The sequence below is a fragment of the Lemur catta genome, chromosome 1 (assembly GCF_020740605.2).
Source record: "Lemur catta isolate mLemCat1 chromosome 1, mLemCat1.pri, whole genome shotgun sequence".
Lineage (NCBI taxonomy): Eukaryota > Metazoa > Chordata > Mammalia > Primates > Lemuridae > Lemur > Lemur catta.
In genome coordinates this window covers 153542556-153561831 of record NC_059128.1, presented here as the reverse complement: position 1 = coordinate 153561831, position 19276 = coordinate 153542556, and the positions used below count along the sequence as shown (strand labels likewise).

The window sequence follows — 19276 nt, the reverse complement described above, 5'->3', positions numbered from 1 at the left end:
GAGGCTGAAGACATGGGCCTGGATAGGGAAGGAAGTGGAGACAGTGGACCAAAAAAAAAAAAAAAAGCCAGGCGCGGTGGCTCAGGCCTGTAATCCAAGCATTCTGTGAGGCTGATGCAGGATTGTCTGGGCTGAGTAGTTAAGAGTTCAACCTGAAAGTCAGGTGTCAATTTTTTTTTTTTTTTTTTTTGAGACAGCATCTTACTCTGTCGCCCAGGCTAGAATGCACTGGCAAAATGCCTCAGCCTCCCAAGTAGCTACAGGCATATGGCACATGCCACCATGTCTGGCTAATTCTTTCTACTTTTTGTAGTGTCTGGGTCTTGCTATGCTTAGGCTGGTCTCGAACTCCTGGTCTCAGGTGATCCTCCCGTCTCAGTCTCCCCAACTGCTAGGACTACAGGCACCAGCCACCAAGCCTGGCCAGGTATCAACATTTTTAATACATGATCTGGAGTGAACTTAGTAGGTGACAGGGAAAAAAGATACAATGTAAAACAGAAAGATGCATAAAGTTCCATTGAAAACTTTTGTAACAGTCATCAAAAGCTCAAACACACTCTTTAGATTTGACCGAAAACCTCTTAAATGGACACCGTTCCAGAATGCCATAATTTAGAGGACTTCTGGTAAGATGACAGCAATACTTAAAAACATTTAAAGTCTTCAAGAGCCTAAACTTCAATTATATAATTTTCATTAAACCTCTTTACAGTTAAATAAACACATAGGTCAATATTAAAGCCATTTCTGAGATACTAAAGTGACAATCTAGTTGATAGTCTTAGAAAAACTGACCATTTTGTCCAATCCCTGCAAAATAATTTAACTTTTTTAGAAAACATCATTCTACTAATCTTTGAGCAATGGCTATAAGACAGTAACCTCAGATACTTAAAAATATTTGTATTCAAAATTAATGTATGTTCTTTGTAAAAATTTTGAAAACTAATTTATTTAGCCTTAAGTGCCATCTCTAAGAGATACTCAGTATCAACCTCTGATCTCTTTCAATATCTAAAGGAATATTTAATATTAGTATTAAACTTTCTTCCATTAAGATACACAAAAAGAAAAAAATGGAATATAGGAACATATTCTGCTTTTTTGCTTTCAGATACATAATCTGTAAGTATGAGTTTTATTAATAAAATTATGGTTTATCAAATAAAATCAGATTCATTCCTTCCTCCATCAATAAACTACTGAACCAAATAGAATCTCCTTCAGATCTCTCTCCAAAAAAATCTAAGTCTCTAAGGATTATCCTATAAAATAAACAATACTTGTCTTCTTTCAACCCTGCTTTAATACACATAAAACATAAGAATTACAGTTCAGTCTAATTAAGCATTTCATGTGTCTCATCCTGCTTCTTATAAAATCTCAAAGCAGCTAAGATATACTAACAGAGTATTAGTTCAATTGCCACAGCATTAAAGGTAAGATTTTTCTGTACAGAATTTGCCATGTAAGTCCTTTCTAAATGATCATCCCATTAAAAGCATTGTAACATTTCAGGTATTTCTGAGTCAAACTGATTAAATAAAGTCTTGGCTAATTGTAGATATTATAATTTTTTTGCTCATGAGCCTAAAAAGCTTAAGCAGTGGATGAATTTGAAATTGAACAGAGGATAACCTGTTGGCAGTTCTTCCTTCTTATTACATCTCAATTTATTACTGTTAATGAAATAGGAATTAAATTCTCCAATATAAAAACCTTTTGATATAGCATTAATATATAAATCAAGTAAGTACTTTAATCTAAATACTTAATACTTGGATTTGTTAAAACTTTAATTTAAAAAAAATATTATTCCCAAAAGAATGTAATCAAATGTTAATCTATAGCAATAGTTTTCCAACTTATTTTTAAACAGCAAACCCCTAAAAAGAAATACATCTGTATCACAACTCAGTATATACATATCTGTTTACATGTCATATATGTATAAAATAAAAAGTTTCACAAAATATGAGTCCTTACTATTTGTAATGTATTCTTTTATTTTCTATTCTGTTGCTTTCTTTTCTAATGTTTGTCATAATCCACTAAATTGTTTTTGCAAATTACTAATCAGTCCCAATGTGCAGTTTGGAAAAGATTCAACCTGTAGTGAGGAAGAGATTCAGAAAATGAATATTTATTTGGGGTACATCCTTCATAAATTTTATTCAACAATAACTACTTTTAAAAAGCTGGACGGGCAGCGAATAGTCAGGGTTTAAGCCCCATAGCTACTTTGAACAATGAAGAACAAGGTGAAAAAGGGCAAATTTAAAGCTTTCATTCACCATCAACAACATAAGTTAAAAATTCTGATTAAACATCATCAGTCTGCATTCTATAAACCGTGGGTCAAGTTAATTTATTTCAGATGACAAACTAAAGCAAAAGCTGTGACAGGAGAGTGATTCAAGGCATTAAACAGTAAGTGACCCCTTACCCAACAGGCCCAACCAAAATTTATCTACCAATATTCATTTATTACAATTTGTGTGCTATCCTCTTGAGGCAGCTTGAAAAATAAAGCTGAAAATGCTATCATTTTGCCTTTTTGTAGAAAAATTTTGCCTTTCTACAAAAATTTTCTCAGTCAACAGGATTTAGTACTCCAATTAGATACTTATTGTAGATGTGGGAAGAAGCAGCAATCCCCCCCATCATCTGAAATTCACTGCTGTCAAACTATAGTCTCATACTGCCCCTATGATTTGCAGGTCACAATCATAACAGAGGAAGCACTGGCTATAAGTATAAAACAATCCCTATGGCTAATGCAGTCAATATTCATTTCTTAACCTATTAAAGGCATGTATTGCTAAGTCAATGCAATTAGCAGACAGCAAAATAAGTTAACATAAAAATTGAATGCAATGATATAAAACATGTAATTTCCATTTTTCAGTTATGATCTGAAATGATGAAATTTAATCTAAAAATCCCTTCCCCCACTCCCTTTACAACCTACCTCCCACCTTTCACCATCACACCTCCAATATGAATTCAAATTCCACTGGGTCTATACTTTGCTATGAGATCATTATATTAAAATGCTGTTTTGATTTCTGATCAATAAAATAATTATGTATTTATATCTTACCTCCATCAAAATTGTTCCTTAAAAAAGAGATTTGAAGTAGCTTAAAAATGGAAGTAAGAAAACATCTATTTCCAAAAATGTAGTCAACTTAATAAAGTCAGTACGTACGTGACCTCTTTAACAAGGTAAATTACCTTAAAATTCCTATTTTAATTACTTCTTTGAAAAATCATACTCCTGTAAAATACAAAAGCAACTTGAGTATTTTAACCCAATAAAATTCAATGCTACATAGTTAATCCGATAACTCCTAAATATCCCTAAATTATCTAATGATCCGAATGATTTATATATATAATCAGATAAAGAAAGTGTGCACATGTATATATACACACACACTCAAAACAAAATTCAGAAAACTATTACTTTAACCAACAAAATACATGGTCATTCTTATTTCAGAACAGAAATAAATATATAAATGGCAAATTTAAGATGAAACTATGAACACTTTTTAAAAAGGATAATTTATTATCATCATGGCTCAGTAGAACTAGGAACTATCTTATGCCTACTCTGCAAAGCACTACACTAAGCTGCTTTTGCCTTGAAACACCCTGCACATTAAATTTTGAAAGCCTAACAGTATCAAGGAGATACAGTAAGACCTCATCAAAATAGAATTAAGCTATCTAACAACCTCAGCTATCTACAACAAGCTAAGAATCAGAAGGCAGTCTTAGGGGGTAAAATTTATGTCTTAGAGGGTATACAACTGAAGAGCCCTCTGCCATCCCCATTAAATAACTATGTGATTTCATTTGTTATTTATAACAAATCTATACCTGATAACAAATTCAATGATAAAATAGTTAAAACAAGATTTTAAAAAGTCTAGTTAGTGATCAGTACTCTATTTTCAAAAAGAGAGACATATCACATTGTAAATATTTTGTCAAAATGGTTCAACCATTTAAAGGAAGATCATTATTTTATGCTTTAAGCTTTTAAACATTTTGTCAAAATATAATAATAGTGTTTAAACTGTGATACTTAGGCTAGGCGCAGTGGCTCAGGAGCTTGAGAGCAGCCTGAGCAAGAGCAAGACTCTGTCTCCACAAAAAATAGAAAAATTAGCCAGATGTGGTGGCACGCGCCTGTAGTCCCAGCTACTCAGGAGGCTGAGACAGGAGGATCACTTGAGCTCAGGAGTTTAAGGTTGCAGTGAGCTATGATGACGCCACTTCACTGTAGCCAGGGAGACAGAGAACACTGTCTCAAAAAACAAACAAGCAAGCAAAAATGTGATGGTTAAGGCAATAAACTAACACCTAACCCCTGCTCATAGAGCTGTCCACAATATCTCAATACTAGGATTTAAAGATAATCAAGAGTTTCTATTTTCTATTATATTTCCTCAATCTGTACACTAACTCTTTTAGAATTTTGATACATAGGATATTCCATAAGAACACAGGCTGATCATTATTTGATAACAGCAAGTCTCCAAGGGGCACATTTAGGATTGTACACATAGTACAGTCTTTTCCCTGATTATGGAAAAGACCCATGAGATAAGTTTAATACAGGAATTCCAATATTATAGATAAGAATAGTGAGATTCAAAGATGTTAGCTGCCCAAGGGTACCTGGTGGCACATTAGGGATAAGGAACCCAGGTGTGTCTGAAACCCAAACATGTACTTGTTACATCTAGGTTAAGCCACCTCCAAATTTTACCTTGTTTTGAAAACGAGGGTTTGGGCTTGTGGTTATTACAAATTTCCTTTTACTGTATAAAACAGCTCAATAAAATAAAATGAAAGGCCAAATTTAGACTGAATGAATCCCTTATGCCTAACAAAAAGAAGACCAACTTGCCCAGATACAAACAGGCTTATAACAGAACCTTAATCTGAGGATATTGTTAATGGCATGTGCAAAAATGAAAAAGGAAGTTCCTCCTGGACATGTTATAAATAAGGTCATTTGGGAATAATTATGAGCAAAACAAAAATAAGTACAGAATATTACTGAAAGGACTCTACTGAGTCAGTGCATTGGCTAGTTATAGCACCTGTACAAACACTTATACATGAGTTGGTAAGTTAGGGAGGCAGAGTCTAGGAATGAAAAAGGTCCACAAACCTTAAAATCACAAAATTAAAACCAGATGAACAGAAAAAATTTATATTATGTAAGTAATAATTCTAAATAATTAATAAATAGCACAATTTCAAACCAATATATATAACAGCTGACATGTGTGATCTGAAATCCCTTTTGTCACTGTTACCTTTATAATCATGTACATTCAGTCCCTGCTTTTCATAAAGCAAAAATTATATGAGAATTAATATATGAACTACCCACTGTTTTTCAACAATCAATTTAAATGTATTTAAAACTGATGAAAATAAGACAAATTTTCATAAAATATTCATTTGAATTGTGCTTAAAACTCACCTGCCTAAAATTTTATCTCAGGTTTAAAAAAATGTTAAATATTCTTACTTTGGAATCAAACCAAGTTGCATTTATTGCATTTTCTCAGTATTTCCGCTCAATGGGACCAAGGCAAAAAACATTCTCGTCTATTGGCAGTTATCTCAAGCAAGGTAGGATTCTTTTTCTTAGTGGTTAACACCACAAATAAAAGGTATATAATTTATTACTTGACTGATTAAACAACAGAAGAATATTTGACTTCAAATCTTATGAGTTCATGATATTGTCCTAACGTTCATTCATTGAACAAATATTTACTAATGCTTTCTACTTGTAAACCCTAGACTAGACTTAATTAAGAATTTAATGATGACCCAGAAAAATTCTATCCCAGCCCTCAGGGAATCTAAAGGAGGAGAGGCAAATTCAGATATTTAATTTCTATAACAGTAGCAACTTAATTCACAGAAGTTACAGTAATAAAAGCTTTTAAACATAGAAGGAAACAACTGCAGTTAACTTGGAATTATCTGAGGCAAACAGAAATTTCAAATATCATATAAGTAAAATTATCTAATATGCATAATATCAAATGGCATTGACAAACAGGGATCTTTCATTACTCCAGACTAATGAGAAGTGGAAAACCAAGGGACAAGCAGTGGTATGGCATTAATCATGGGTTCAAACCTCAGCTTAGCCTCTTACTAACTGTATAGCCTGGAATTTTTTAGAAAATAACTCTCTCTGCCCATGAGTTCACATCTATAACATAGGGATGATAAGTGATTAAATCAGATACCTAATAAAATGCATGGCTAAGAGCAGACTTACTCTAAAAAGTTAATTACCTGTTCTTCACCAACTTTCAACACAGCAAAGGACAAAACCATAAATCCTCAATTAGGATTTGCATCAATGTGAGAAACATGACATTCCTCCTCCCTGCCCAATGGAAGAATTAGAGGAAGACTGTGGTAGAACCTTCAGCGGTATTTCATTATTTCTTCTGAAAGGCTGTAAAGTCTCAGAATAAGACTGAGGTTCATACTCGAATATAAAAATATTTTCAAGAGAGGAAAAAAATAATCATCTATCTATTCCCAACTATTGGCTTCTAAAAAGTATCTAAATGGAAATCATTTCTTTAGTCTTAGTTTTATTTTTTTAATGAAGTGACAGACATTGCACATGGGATATGTCCAACAGCATGAGGAATCTATAGTTACAGTGCTATCTTCCCACAGTAGTGCCGTGCTGTGTTGCACAACTCCAAGAGAAACCATTCATGGGGAACTCAAGGTAAATGGTGCCTCTGGAGCAAAAACAAGAAAATAGTATGAATGGTGCCCTCGCTACTGTGCTACAGTAATTTTCATAAATGTAATTAATCTGGATAATTTTTCTTAAAGAGCCTCAAGTGAACATAAGTACAAAGCTCCCCCCCCCCAAAAAAAAACCTCTAAGTTTAAAAAAATGTATATAACAGGCCAGGCGCAGTGGCTGAGGCCTGTAATACAGCAATTTGGGAGGCCAAGGCAGGAGGATCACTTGATGCTAGGAGCTGGAGACTAGCCTGAGCAACATAGCAAAATCCCATCTCTAGAAAAGTGTGGTGGCGCATGCCTGTAGTCCCAGCTATATGGGAGGCTGAGACAGGAGGATGACTTGAGCTCAGGCATTTGAGGTTACAGTGAAGTGTGATGATGCCACTGCTCTCTAGACAGGCAACAGAGGGAGACCCTGCCTCCAAAACAAACAAAAAAAAGTATATAACCAAGCACAAGAAGTTATTTCCCTGTACCTAAGACACTTCATTTGTAACAACAGCACTCCAGTGTCTTCTCACAGCCTTCCTTCCCTTTACACTTCAATGGACAAAAAGAAATTGAAAGCGAGAGGAGGGCCAGGACACATCAGAAACTTGCAAACTGAAAATTTCCCAAAGATTCATGCACTCAATATATAATAAGGCATTTAGTATGTTATTTTACTGACAGACATGTATTAACAACTTTGGTATTTATGTGGTACCTTTATATCATGAAAAATTAGGTACTTCGTATATATTTGACTACACCAACAATCATACGTCTCTCTCTCATGAAGTAGCTTGCTATTTCAGTCCATGGCATAAAGTAATATAAGAAATCATCCTCTATTTTACTGACTAGGTAATACATTTACATGGCTCAAAAGTGAAAACCCTACAGAAAAGTGTACACTGGTTTTGCTCCTACTCCTGTCCACTTTTACTATTTCCTGTTTATCTTCCCAGTGTGTATGTACAAATACTAGTAAACACAAACACATATTCTTATTTCTCCATTACAGAAAAGGTACCATACAGTATGCTCTAACCCACACCTTGCTACTTTTAAATCAATTTATCCTAGAGCTCTCTCCGTATCAGTACATTCTTTTTTTATAGCTCTAATATCCCACTATGTGGCTATATGATAATTTATTCAACAAGTGCCCTATTAGGTTGCTTCCAAGGCATCTTCTTAAGTGATACATTTTTCAAATCTCTCCTGTTACACTAACAAAGTGAGTTCTAATTTATCGAAGGAAAATTATATCTTAAAAGGGCTTATATATCAATATCACAGGATTTGCTTTAACCCACACCAACATATTAGTGACCTTCTGTTCATATTTTATAAGAACCATCAGGAACTGCCATCTCACATAGCCATATTCTCTCCCTATATAATGTATTTATTATAGCATTTCTCAAATCATTTGTATATTGTTATGCATTGTGACTCTCCGAAATACATGTGTGACATTTCCCAAATTTATCTGGCAACAGAATGGTTCTTTGGCAGGATCGCCTATAGATCTAGGATTCCACAAAACAAACTGTAAAGGAATGTTAAATGGGGTGGATGTAATAATTATTGTCAGCTATTTAAACTAAATAGAAGATTACAAACTTTTAAGGAAAACACCAAACCAAACTGAGCTAATTTTCAGAACACATTCTTTAGCTGTTTTTTGAATTATAAGCCCCTTTGAGATCTGAATGTAAAGCTATTTGACCCTCTCCTGGAAAGAATGCATACAAGCATAAAATTTTTCATAGTTTCTGAAGATTCATGGACCCCTGAGGCCCATCCACTGATCCCATGGTTATCACTATTTTAAAAGCAATTGTAACTAGACAGTGCCCTATTATCTGTGGCACCATTAATACTCCAAATGCTAGAGAGAACCCAGAACACTTCTCATGCAATGCTAATGTAAAAAATCAGAAAATTCATCAAGAGGAATACCTTGGTGCAAAGCAAACAAAGCATACTTAAAGGGATCATGTTTAACAACCAGTAATATCAAGCAAAGTAAATTCTATTAAATAACTGTGGGAACTGTTACAAGGGGTTGTATTCTGATTTTACACAAGTGTCTCTTACTATAATAAATTAGATTCTTACAGGCACAAGAAGGTTAGTCTTTAATTCACATTATAAAATATCTTAACATCAAGCATTTTTTAGAATGTAATACATTTCACATTTGACAGCAGCAGCTACTAGAAATATAATTGTGGCCGGGCGCGGTGGCTCACGCCTGTAATCCTAGCTCTGGGAGGCCGAGGCGGGTGGATTGCTCGAGGTCAGGAGTTCGAGACCAGCCTGAGCAAGAGTGAGACCCCGTCTCTACTAAAAATAGAAAGAAATTATCTGGCCAACTAAAAATATATATACAAAAAATTAGCCGGGCATGGTGGCTCATGCCTGTAGTCCCAGCTACTCGGGAGGCTGAGGCAGTAGGATCGCTTAAGCCCAGGAGTCTGAGGTTGCTGTGAGCCAGGCTGATGCCACGGCACTCACTCTAGCCTGGGCAACAGAGCGAGACTCTGTCTCAAAAAAAAAAAAAAAAAAAAAAAAGAAATATAATTGTGCTGTAAATTTGAATGTGACAATGTGACTGCCCAGGAGAAAAGAAAAAAAAAATGTTTTAAATGTAGATCAAAAAAAAAACAAAAAACACCCAGGCACAATTACAGTTTAGTAAGGGAAATGATCAGGAGAGAAAAGGAATTAAATTAGAAAAGATATCTATCCAGGGCCATCCCATCTGGTTCTGGGGGTAGTGCCTTAGGGAAGGGTGTACAGGGGAGGACTGCAGCTCAGCAGGCTCCTCTCATCAAGCTTTGTGGTCAAGTTTGCATCTGCCTAAACAAGGAGCCAGCTGTAATTCACAGAATAGCAGCCCTGTGACATCCCTTCCGTCACTTCCCTAATACAACTTCCTCCCTGACCCACTCAGGGCAAATCTTAAAAAGCGTTAAAATTTTGAAAAAGATGTTTTCTAGGTCAAGATAATATCTCAGTGAGCAAAGTCTAATAGGATACAATATTCTGATTTAAGTTATTCCTTACCAAAAATTTGTTTCTTAGAAGACTTTTTTTAACAGAAACATCCCTAGTACTACCACGGAACTCAATGGGTAGAGAGGCTACTATACATAAATTTGTTTTATTCCTATTTTTGTTTAACACATAAATTCCTAAGGTAAGAGGATTTCTGTGTGTTTTCAATATTTTTCCAGAATAAAGAATAGTATTGAACTAAAAACATTCTGTATATCAAAGAACATGCACCAAGAACGAAACCACAAAGTATTAATTATATATATGTTATGGCAAATTATGAGAGAAAAAGATTGTTAAGTATTGCCTTTATCCTTCTTTCATTCTCTTTTGAGAAACAATTCCACACTCCTTTCTATAATGAAATAGAATATAGGTATCTTCCAAGTGTGAATCTATTTTCAAAGGTATAACCAATTCTAAAGTTCCTACTCAGAGATAATGAATAATGCAACAGATTCTCCAAACTGGGCAATCTCACAGAAAAGCAGCAATTCAGCCCTGGAACCCAGAGAGGGAGAAGATGATTTCTATACTGCCTGAGATGTGAACAGAATGAGAACCAAATGACACTAGTCCACATAACATTCTCTGCAAAAGGAAAAAAAAGGGCATTTAAAACCTTACAGCATCTTTTCTATTTCATTATGAAAGGTGGATTGTGCTTTACCCTTTGATATTATTTTTAAAAATTGCTTAAGTAAACCTATTAAAATCCAAACTATAGCTTAATAAAAATTAAAATATTTAAAAATATTCTTCTTGAAAGAAATCTGAAAATCTGCTTAAAACAGTCAAAACTAAGATGTCTGTACTATCAGCTCCAGATAAAATGCAAATCTATATCATAACCACATTACCTTCCTAAACCAAGTACTGAAAAGAAGTATTAGGCCATTCTCTTCTTATAGTAGTCATTTGAAAATGTCTAGCCCACGAAAGAAAAGAGTCATTAATTTAGGAAAACTAGCCTACTGTAATAGGCCAGCCCTATGCCCTCAGAAAGACTGTTAACTGTAGCACTGCCAAACACTATCATAACACTATGCCAACCATAGACTCCTTAGCAGTTTAACATTATAAGTACAAATAATTCTGAATTTCCCCAAATTGTAAAAATGCAAAAAAATATACAAAACTGTCTGCTAAACAAACACAGAGGCAAGGCTGGGTGCAGTGGCTCATGCCCATAATTCTAGCACTCTGGGAGGCTGAGGCAGGAGGATCACTTGAGGTCAGGAGTTCGAAACATGTCTGAGCAAGAGTGAGACCCCCATCTGTACTAAAAATAGAAAATTAGCCAGGCATGGTGGTGCACGCCTGCAGTCCCAGCTACTCAGAAGGCTGAGGCAGCAGGATTGCTCAAGTCCAGGAGTTTGAGGTTGCTGTGAACTAGGCAGACGCCAGGGCACTCTAACCCCAGCAACAGAGCGAGACTCTGTCCCAAAAAAAGAGAGTAGAGAAGAACATCTGGCTTCTGACTGGGAACCTTTGTACAATCAGCAACTAAAGAGAGAATTAAACATGGGTCATGTCTGAGAAAGGCAAGAAGATTTTTGTTCAGAAGTGTGCCCAGTGCCACACTGTGGAAAATGGAGACAAGCACAAGACTAGGCCAAAACTCCATGGTCTCTCTGGGCGGAAAGCAGGTCAGGTCGCTGGATTCTCTTACGCAGAGGCCAATAAGAACAAAGGCATCACCTGGGGAGAGGATACACTGATGGAGTATTTGGAGAATCACAAGAAGTACATCCCTGGAACAAAAATGATTTTCGCCAGCATTAAGAAGGGAGAAAGGGCAGACTTGATAGGTTATCTCAAAAAAAGCTACTAATTAGTAATAACTGGCCACTGCCTTATTTACAAAACAGAAATATCTCATGACTTTTTTTATGTGTACCATAATTTAATTGGTCCCATACACTAGAATTCAGATCATGAAAGAGTGACAGAATATTTGTGTTGGACAGTCCTGATTTAACTAAGACTGGCTTGTGATTAATTCATTTTTTTGAATTTTGATAGTAATTCCAATTCAGTAAATGTTATCATTGCTTTCCCCTTCTAAAGATATGATTAGATTTAATTAGTAATGTTCAACTTTTCATTAAGATAGTAAATTGCCATCTCAAAACCAATTGAAGATTGGTTTTATATTTAGATTTATATAACTGGTTATGTGAATATATTTAAATACTAGGGAAATCCCTTCACTGCCTTGGAACCAAGCAAGACTCACTGGTGTTTTAATTTGTGTTTATTAGCCTGTTAAAGGCAAGGGCTGGAGATAAGGTAGCAATGTTTATTTAATATTTTTGGTCTTCACTATGCCAATCTAATTTCCCTGTGTCTACTAAAATGTTGCCTTTTATTTATTGAAAGGCATTTTAGGGTGTGTTTACATGTAATATCAAATAAAGAATATTTAACACTTCTCACATTTTATAGACAACCCATAAGGTTAAATATTTTTAAAAGTCAATGTGACAAGAAAGAGCAAATTAAACTTCTGAATTCTTTACTACCTAAGTCAGACTAAGTTATAATTTAGGATTGTCTTTAAACAGCTATTCAGAAAGACATAAAACTGTAGAATTTCTGTGTATGTGTGATTAGTAATGGTGCTTTTACCAACTCATTAGAAGGATTAAAGTAGAGGAGAAAGGCACAAATTTAAAAATTATGTGTGATCATAACTTAAGATAATTAAAAACAAAATCACAGATCATGAAAAAAAACAGAGACAAATTTCATTGTAAGCTAGAATAGCTTTATTACTGATACATGCTTATTGCAAAACTGAAAGCACTGTATGCATAAAAAGTGTTAACTACAGAAGAAACCATAACTAGCAAGAAGGAACTATAATATATAACAAAAGCTACAGGGATCTATGACTAACATGTAATATTAACGTTATGAAACACCCATATGCACCTTTATACAAATGGCCCATTTTGTCAGTTACAGATGCTATCCACTTTAAGATCATATTTGTGGTAAGATACAGTAAAAAAGGGGAGGGAAAGAGGAAGAAAAACAACCCATTACAGGATGTTGACAATTATAACTACCAAGGTTTTAGAATAGATTGGTTAGCATACCACATACCACTAAAATAATATACCGGGTTCCTCCACCATCAGGTTACTTTGGCTTTCGATTTTAACCTACACTCAAGAGTCTAGAATACTCTAATTTTCATACCCTAATCTCTTAGAAAACCTATGTACTTCCCAGTCTCAATGACCAGACAAAAGAATTCTTCAATACAATTCCATTGTCCTACTGCTTCATTTGGACAGATGACAGATTTGCTCTCTCTCTGTTTATTGTAACTCCATGGACTATTGCCCAAAGTTACCAAGAATAAGGCAAAGGCTAGGCATGGTGGCTCACATCTGACACCCTAGCACTTTGGGAGGCCAAGGCAGGAGGACTGCTTGAGGTCAGGAATTTAAGAACAGCCTGAGCAAGAGCAAGACTCCATCTCTACAAAAAATAGAAAAATTAGCAGGGCGTGGTGAAGTGCCAATATAGTCACAGGTACTTAGGAGGCTGAGGCAGGAGGATCGCTGAGTTTGAGGTTGCAAGGAGCTGTGATGACACCACTGCACTCTAGCCTGGATGACAGAGCAAGACCCTGTCTCAAAAAAAAAAAAAAAAAAGAATAAGGCGGAAAGGTAACTGAAATCCTGAAAGTATATGTGGGGTGCCATATCTCTAGAGCTATCAAAGAGAATGATTACTTACAGACACACAAAAGAAACTTCACTTGCCAATAATCATTAAATTCATATTGGGTTGTTAGTATCTTTCATTTATTCTAATGACTTTTTTTTAAATATTTCTAACAGACTCATGAAATGTTTTAACTGGCACTGGCAAATGGAATTAGCAGGAATGTAAATGCTATCACTGTGTTTACTCCAAATGCCAAAATAAACTCAGTGAAGGCAGGACTCTGTCTACCTTATTTGCCTATATCCCCAGCGCCTAGCACCTAGGAGATATTTAACAAATATCCACAAATGAATGAAATGATATAACAAAATTCATGAAACAGTCTCAAAATTCCAGTGGTAACAGAATTATTACCACTGTACTGCTTTAAGATCACTTGCTAACACTTGGGAACCTTCTAAATAGCGCTATTTGTAATAGGATTTAACCTATACAAAAATAAGACCAAAAAATAACTTCCAAGTGAGGTCTACAATAATGAGTTTTTATACTAAAGCAAAACACAACTTGTATTTTTGTAAGATAATGACTTTCCTCTCTCTATCCCAATACTATGATCAGGGAAAATGACAGAATTTTAGGAGAAGAAATTTTAGAGCCTAAATTATGAAACAGATGGGCTCCATTTTCTGAGTAATATAAACTGCCACAAATCTAATCAAACTTTTTTGTATAATTACAGTCCTAAGATGGTATTTTATGAATATTAATTTTTTCTACTTTTTTGGCTATGCTAAGCAATCTGCTGTGAGTTAGAAAAAAGTTATGATTCACAAATATCATAATCTCTTATTTTTATGGCTTTCATTTATCAGAGAAAAATGGGTGACCAAAGATTTAACTTTGTCAGTGCCAACAGTTCCTCTTTCCAGTTTTCAAATCATAATGTTCTCCACTTCAACATACAGTGTTCCCGTTCTCTCATGCTATTTTTAGACTGTATGCTACTTTATAGTATTTGAATTCTATTATTGATTTGTAAATGTTTACTGTAGCCAAGACTTATCTTTCCAAAGATTTAGGAAGTATACCCTTCCAAGATGCTCCCCTTCATGCCATTAACAGCAGTGTTAAATAATTCCTTTGTCATCTGTCTTCCCCAATTGAATATAACTTCTATTAGGGTAGAGTTGGTTCTGTCTTGTTGGATACTACAGAATAGGTTTTAAATCAGTGTTATTGGCCTTATCATTTGTTTCTTCTGCTAGCTAAGTAGGCAATATTTGAGAACTGATCACAGGTTCTATTCAGCATTGTGAAAACTCAGATGCTCTTTACTGCTCAATTGAAAATTTGCAAATAATAAATTTAAGAACAGACAACAGTGTACCGTATATACACTATTAGAGAAGGTGCTATAAAACACTGTCCATTCACAGGCCACACAAAGAATTACAGAAGGTTCCTTACAGCGGGTTTCCAGTATTCCATTACCATCACTGTGAATGATCTTCCCAATGACCACTGCTAAATGACTTCACTGTCTGGAGACTTAATTTCTTCTATGTTTAGAGAACATATTAATCAATACACTGAAGTAATGAATGACTACTCTCCATGGCCTTAACAATAATCTTAAAATTTAAAAGGGAAGGGGCAGGTGTTTTAAGGAAAACTCTTGAATAAAAACACATGAAAAGCAATTTTCCCTGTCAGTTGTGAAAGACTGGAAAATTTTCCCTGCAACTTTCCCTCCTTTGCTGGTCACAGAGTAAAAATTGGAAGTAGGAAAATTTGTAACACCTCCATCTCCTTTGAGTCACGAACTGGGAAGGGAGAAGAGAATTACAACTGCGGGGACACATGTGCTCTACGTGAAAGCAGGAAGTCTGTTTCTTGAGCATGGCCACTCATCCATCACCACAAATGGGAACACTGGCCTCTACAACGTCCATCCCCACTCCCCTCCAAGCCTGAAGCCAAAGCCGGGAAACGCGATTTTGTTAGGGTGATGAAGAGGAGTAGCAGAAGGCTCAGGACCCCCTTCACTTTCCACTTGGCCTGCGGATACGCCTCGGGTTCGAGCCAGAAGAGAAAGCAGACCTGGCGGGCAACAGCGAAAAGCTGCCCTGGCCGCAAAGGCAGGCGGCTCGTCCACGCGGCCGGAGAACTCACCGAACAAAGCACACCGCGGACCGGGCGGGGAGACGCGGAAAGAGGGGCAAAGACTCACAGCAGCTCTTCCCCACCGCCCGGGCTAGAGACAGGTGGAGCCGCGATCCTCCTTAGAAGGAGAAGAAAGATGTGTTTTCGAGGGGCTACTCTGAACTCCAGCGCCAAGGCAAGTGGAACCGGGACCCCGGCAGGGGAGAACGCTGGGAAATAGGGCAGGCCAGCGCTGCGGAGAGAAAGGAAGGGATGATGGCTGGGGTCCAAGGCGGCCCCCGCTGGGATGCCGGGGTCTCACCCGAACCAAGCCGAGGATGCCCGTGGAGCGCAGCCGGCCGCCCCGACTCGGGCCTCCCCGGCGCCGCCGCCTGCGCCCTCGCACCCGCGCCCCGGGCAGCCACACAAAGGGGATGGGGAGGCGCGCTGGCGGCCGGGAGGTGGAGGGGAGCGGGGCCTGGGACGAGGAGGCAGAGACGCGACGCCCGCCGTGCCCCTGCCTTTGTCTGCCTCGCTCCGCGCCCTCCCCCCGCCAAGGAGCCCCGCCGCCGCGGCGCCCTCACCCTGCTCGTTACCCGGGTGAGTAGCGGTCTCATCTGCTCGCCGGCCCCATCCGCCTCCATGGCCGGCCGGCCAGCCTGTAGCTACCGCTACGGTGCTTCCCCGCGCGGTCTGCCCGCTGCTGCCGCTACCGCCGAGAGCCCGGCGCGCGAGGGGGAACGAACGTGAGACTGTGCGCGAGGGGCGCGCTCGTGGGGAGAGCCGGGCGCGGGAGACGCGGGGCGCGCGTGTGCGCGCTGCGGCCGCTGCCTGGCTCTCGCGGGGGAGCGAGGCCGCGGTGTGGAACATGGAGCGAGAACTGAGCGAGCGGGAGCACCGAGCCGGGAGAAGGCAGCCGCGTAGGAGGAGGGGCTCGGGGGCGGGGCCGCAAGCCGTGACGCGCGCACCGCCGGGGTCCCGCCCCGACACGCCCCTCGCACCGCCCCCCTCGGGTCACGCCCCCTGCCAGTTTGGCACCACCAGCCTGCTCCGCGCCCGCGGCCCCTCCGGGAGGCCACCCGGAGATGGGGCGGGAGGGAGGCGGGACGAACACTTGTTCCAGCCAATCGACGGCTCGAAGGGTTTCGCAGCCCCCCCACCTCCTCAGGAGGCCCCGCCCCTCTTTGTAAAGGCTTGATTGACCCCGGATGAGACAAATTCGTTTTTCGCGTCGGAAGCTCCCTTAACGTTCGGAAGTGGGATGGGGCGTCACCACCTCCCTTGGCCCCTAGGGACGCCACCCCTTTCCTCCAGCCTGTAAAGAGAACTGAGGTCACCTCACGAGAACCTCCAAAGGAACTAACAGGTCTTCACGACTGCTGCAAGTTTCTTTTCTCTCAGCCCAGTAGCCATGAATCCAAAGTCAGGGACTCTGAAAGAGGGAGTACACCTGCCCAGGGATCCCCGAGCCTTGCCCCGCCGACCGGGTACCGCAACAGTTCCCACACTTCCTAGTCCGCCCTATAGGGCATCCCTCAAATATCTGTACCTGTAATTGGGGGTGATGTTTATACCTGCCACTCAGGGTCGCTGAAGGATTAAGTGGATTTCTATCCATAAAAGTACTTGGCACGTGCCACACTTATTGTCATTTTTGTTAACAGGGTTCTCTTGGGTGTTTAAGAAAGATAACAAAAGGTTTAGCTGAGAAGAGCTAAATCCGTGTCATGGAAGGAAATAACATATGTATATTTCAAGGGTCTGAAGCACACATTCTATCCATTTCCAACAGGGTCTTAGTAAAGTTCTTTGTTAAGTATTCTGTATGACTTGTTCCTTGTTTGGGCCCTTATCCCCTTTTGTCCTAAATTTCCTAGAGTCACTTCTAGGCTGTTCTCGCACTTGTACAAAAGCAGATGTATCTCTGTTAGTAACAGCTACTATATAAAGAGGCCTACAATTAGACACTGACATTCTGCAAACATTCTCTAATCCTCATAATACTACAAAATGTGTTGTGTCCCCATTTACAGATGAGGAAGCTGAGGGTCACAGAGATAACTGACTTTAGGTTCTAGTGAGTGGAACTGCTCTTTCTGTCCCACCATCCTAATGCCTCACTAAAGTTGAACAACGTTAAGAAAAGAGAAAGAAAAGATGAAACAAGAATGAAAAGGAGGAATATGAAGAAAGAGGGGAACTGGGGGAGAAAACCTCCTAGTTTAAGGCGTCAATCACTCGTGCCCATACCATCATTCTCTGATTTGGTATTATACTGAAGACTTTGTTCTGGGCTCTCTTACAATGCAGTCCCCTCCCATGAAACCGTGATAAGTATTTACAGAACACCCTTTATTCCCCTTTCCTTGCTTTATTTTCCTATATAGCATTTATCCCGTTATAACAGTCTATATATTTTATTATGTTCATTGTCTACACACACGCAGACTAATGTGTGTTCCATGTAAGCTTCATGTGGCAATGATTTTTTTTTGTCTGTTTTGTTTGCTGTTATCTCCCTGTGCCTACAAGAGTGCTTAGCCCCTATAAATGCTCAGTATGTGTGTTAATTGAATGAATGGATGAATGAATGAATGAGTGGGGGAAAACATCTGTTATTCTTAAGACCTAAGAGCATCGTGGGTGACAGCTGAGGATGTAGCCAAAGTAGTAGCAAGACCAAAGTAGGAACCAAACCCTTGGTACCAGAGTTGAATGTGCTAACCAGTCAACTTCAAGAAGGGCTTAAAAATACATGCTTGGCAGACTTTGCTAAACAATGAGTTTCTCTTCGTCCTTCTTGTGAAAAGAAAAAAAAGTGAACTACTGGTTTATTCAATCCACAAATATTTTTTGAGTGACTTCTGTGTTGCCATGCACTTTTTCCACTCCTCACTTCATCCTAACTGATAGAAAAATAATGTAGTGAAGGTCTGAATTATAAAATTTATCACCCTCGGTTGCAGCCAAAGTTCATTCCAAGGTGATGGTGTAATGAATAAGGAAGATAATGTGGTAAAATTGCTTTCATGCAAATGGACATGGCTATCAAGTGTTCCAAGGTGCTGAAAGGCTAATTGTTTTCTTAAGCATTTTAAATATTCATCTGAAATGTGGCACAGGGAAACATTGGTTAAACAAAGGTGAATATGAACCTAAATTCATCACTAACAGTGAAATGGTAGCACCTTAAATTAATGAGTTTTAGTTGTATCCTAAATTCAGGACAATGCCTGCGTTTCTGGAACAGTAGCTAATACTAGCAGGGACTTGGATACACCCTGGCAAGATCTCCATGCTGAGGAGCAAACAGTTTTCCTGAGAACAGTTGTCTATGAGCCAGGGCATATTTTGTAAATTTAGTAATATTTTGTCATTTTGAGAAGCCTGAAACCATTCTTAACCTTTAGCAGAGGATTCTTGGACAATTATGTGTATTTTTATTGCTTTTTCTTGGTCACTGCTGAAATTTAAATGTTTCTGATTATCTGATCCTATAAGGAAAACTAAAATCCTTGGAATAGTGTTTTCAAGAGCACCAGGGCAGCCTCAGTGAGGGAAAGACAAAAGGAAA

The 19276-nt window shown here is 38.4% G+C and overlaps 1 protein-coding gene across 5 annotated transcripts in view; it reads right to left on the bottom strand.

Annotated features, from left to right (window-relative positions):
• Positions 1–16610, bottom strand: part of SLC4A7 (solute carrier family 4 member 7) — a 112765-nt gene extending 96155 nt beyond the window's left edge. For all 5 annotated transcript variants that reach the window (XM_045537795.1, XM_045537767.1, XM_045537779.1 and 2 more), the window contains exon 1: positions 16299–16610. In XM_045537795.1, coding sequence (XP_045393751.1) covers positions 16299–16346 — 48 coding nt within the window. In that variant the 5' untranslated portion in view covers positions 16347–16610. The remainder of the gene's footprint in view (positions 1–16298) is intronic.
• Positions 16611–19276: the final 2666 nt, after the last annotated feature.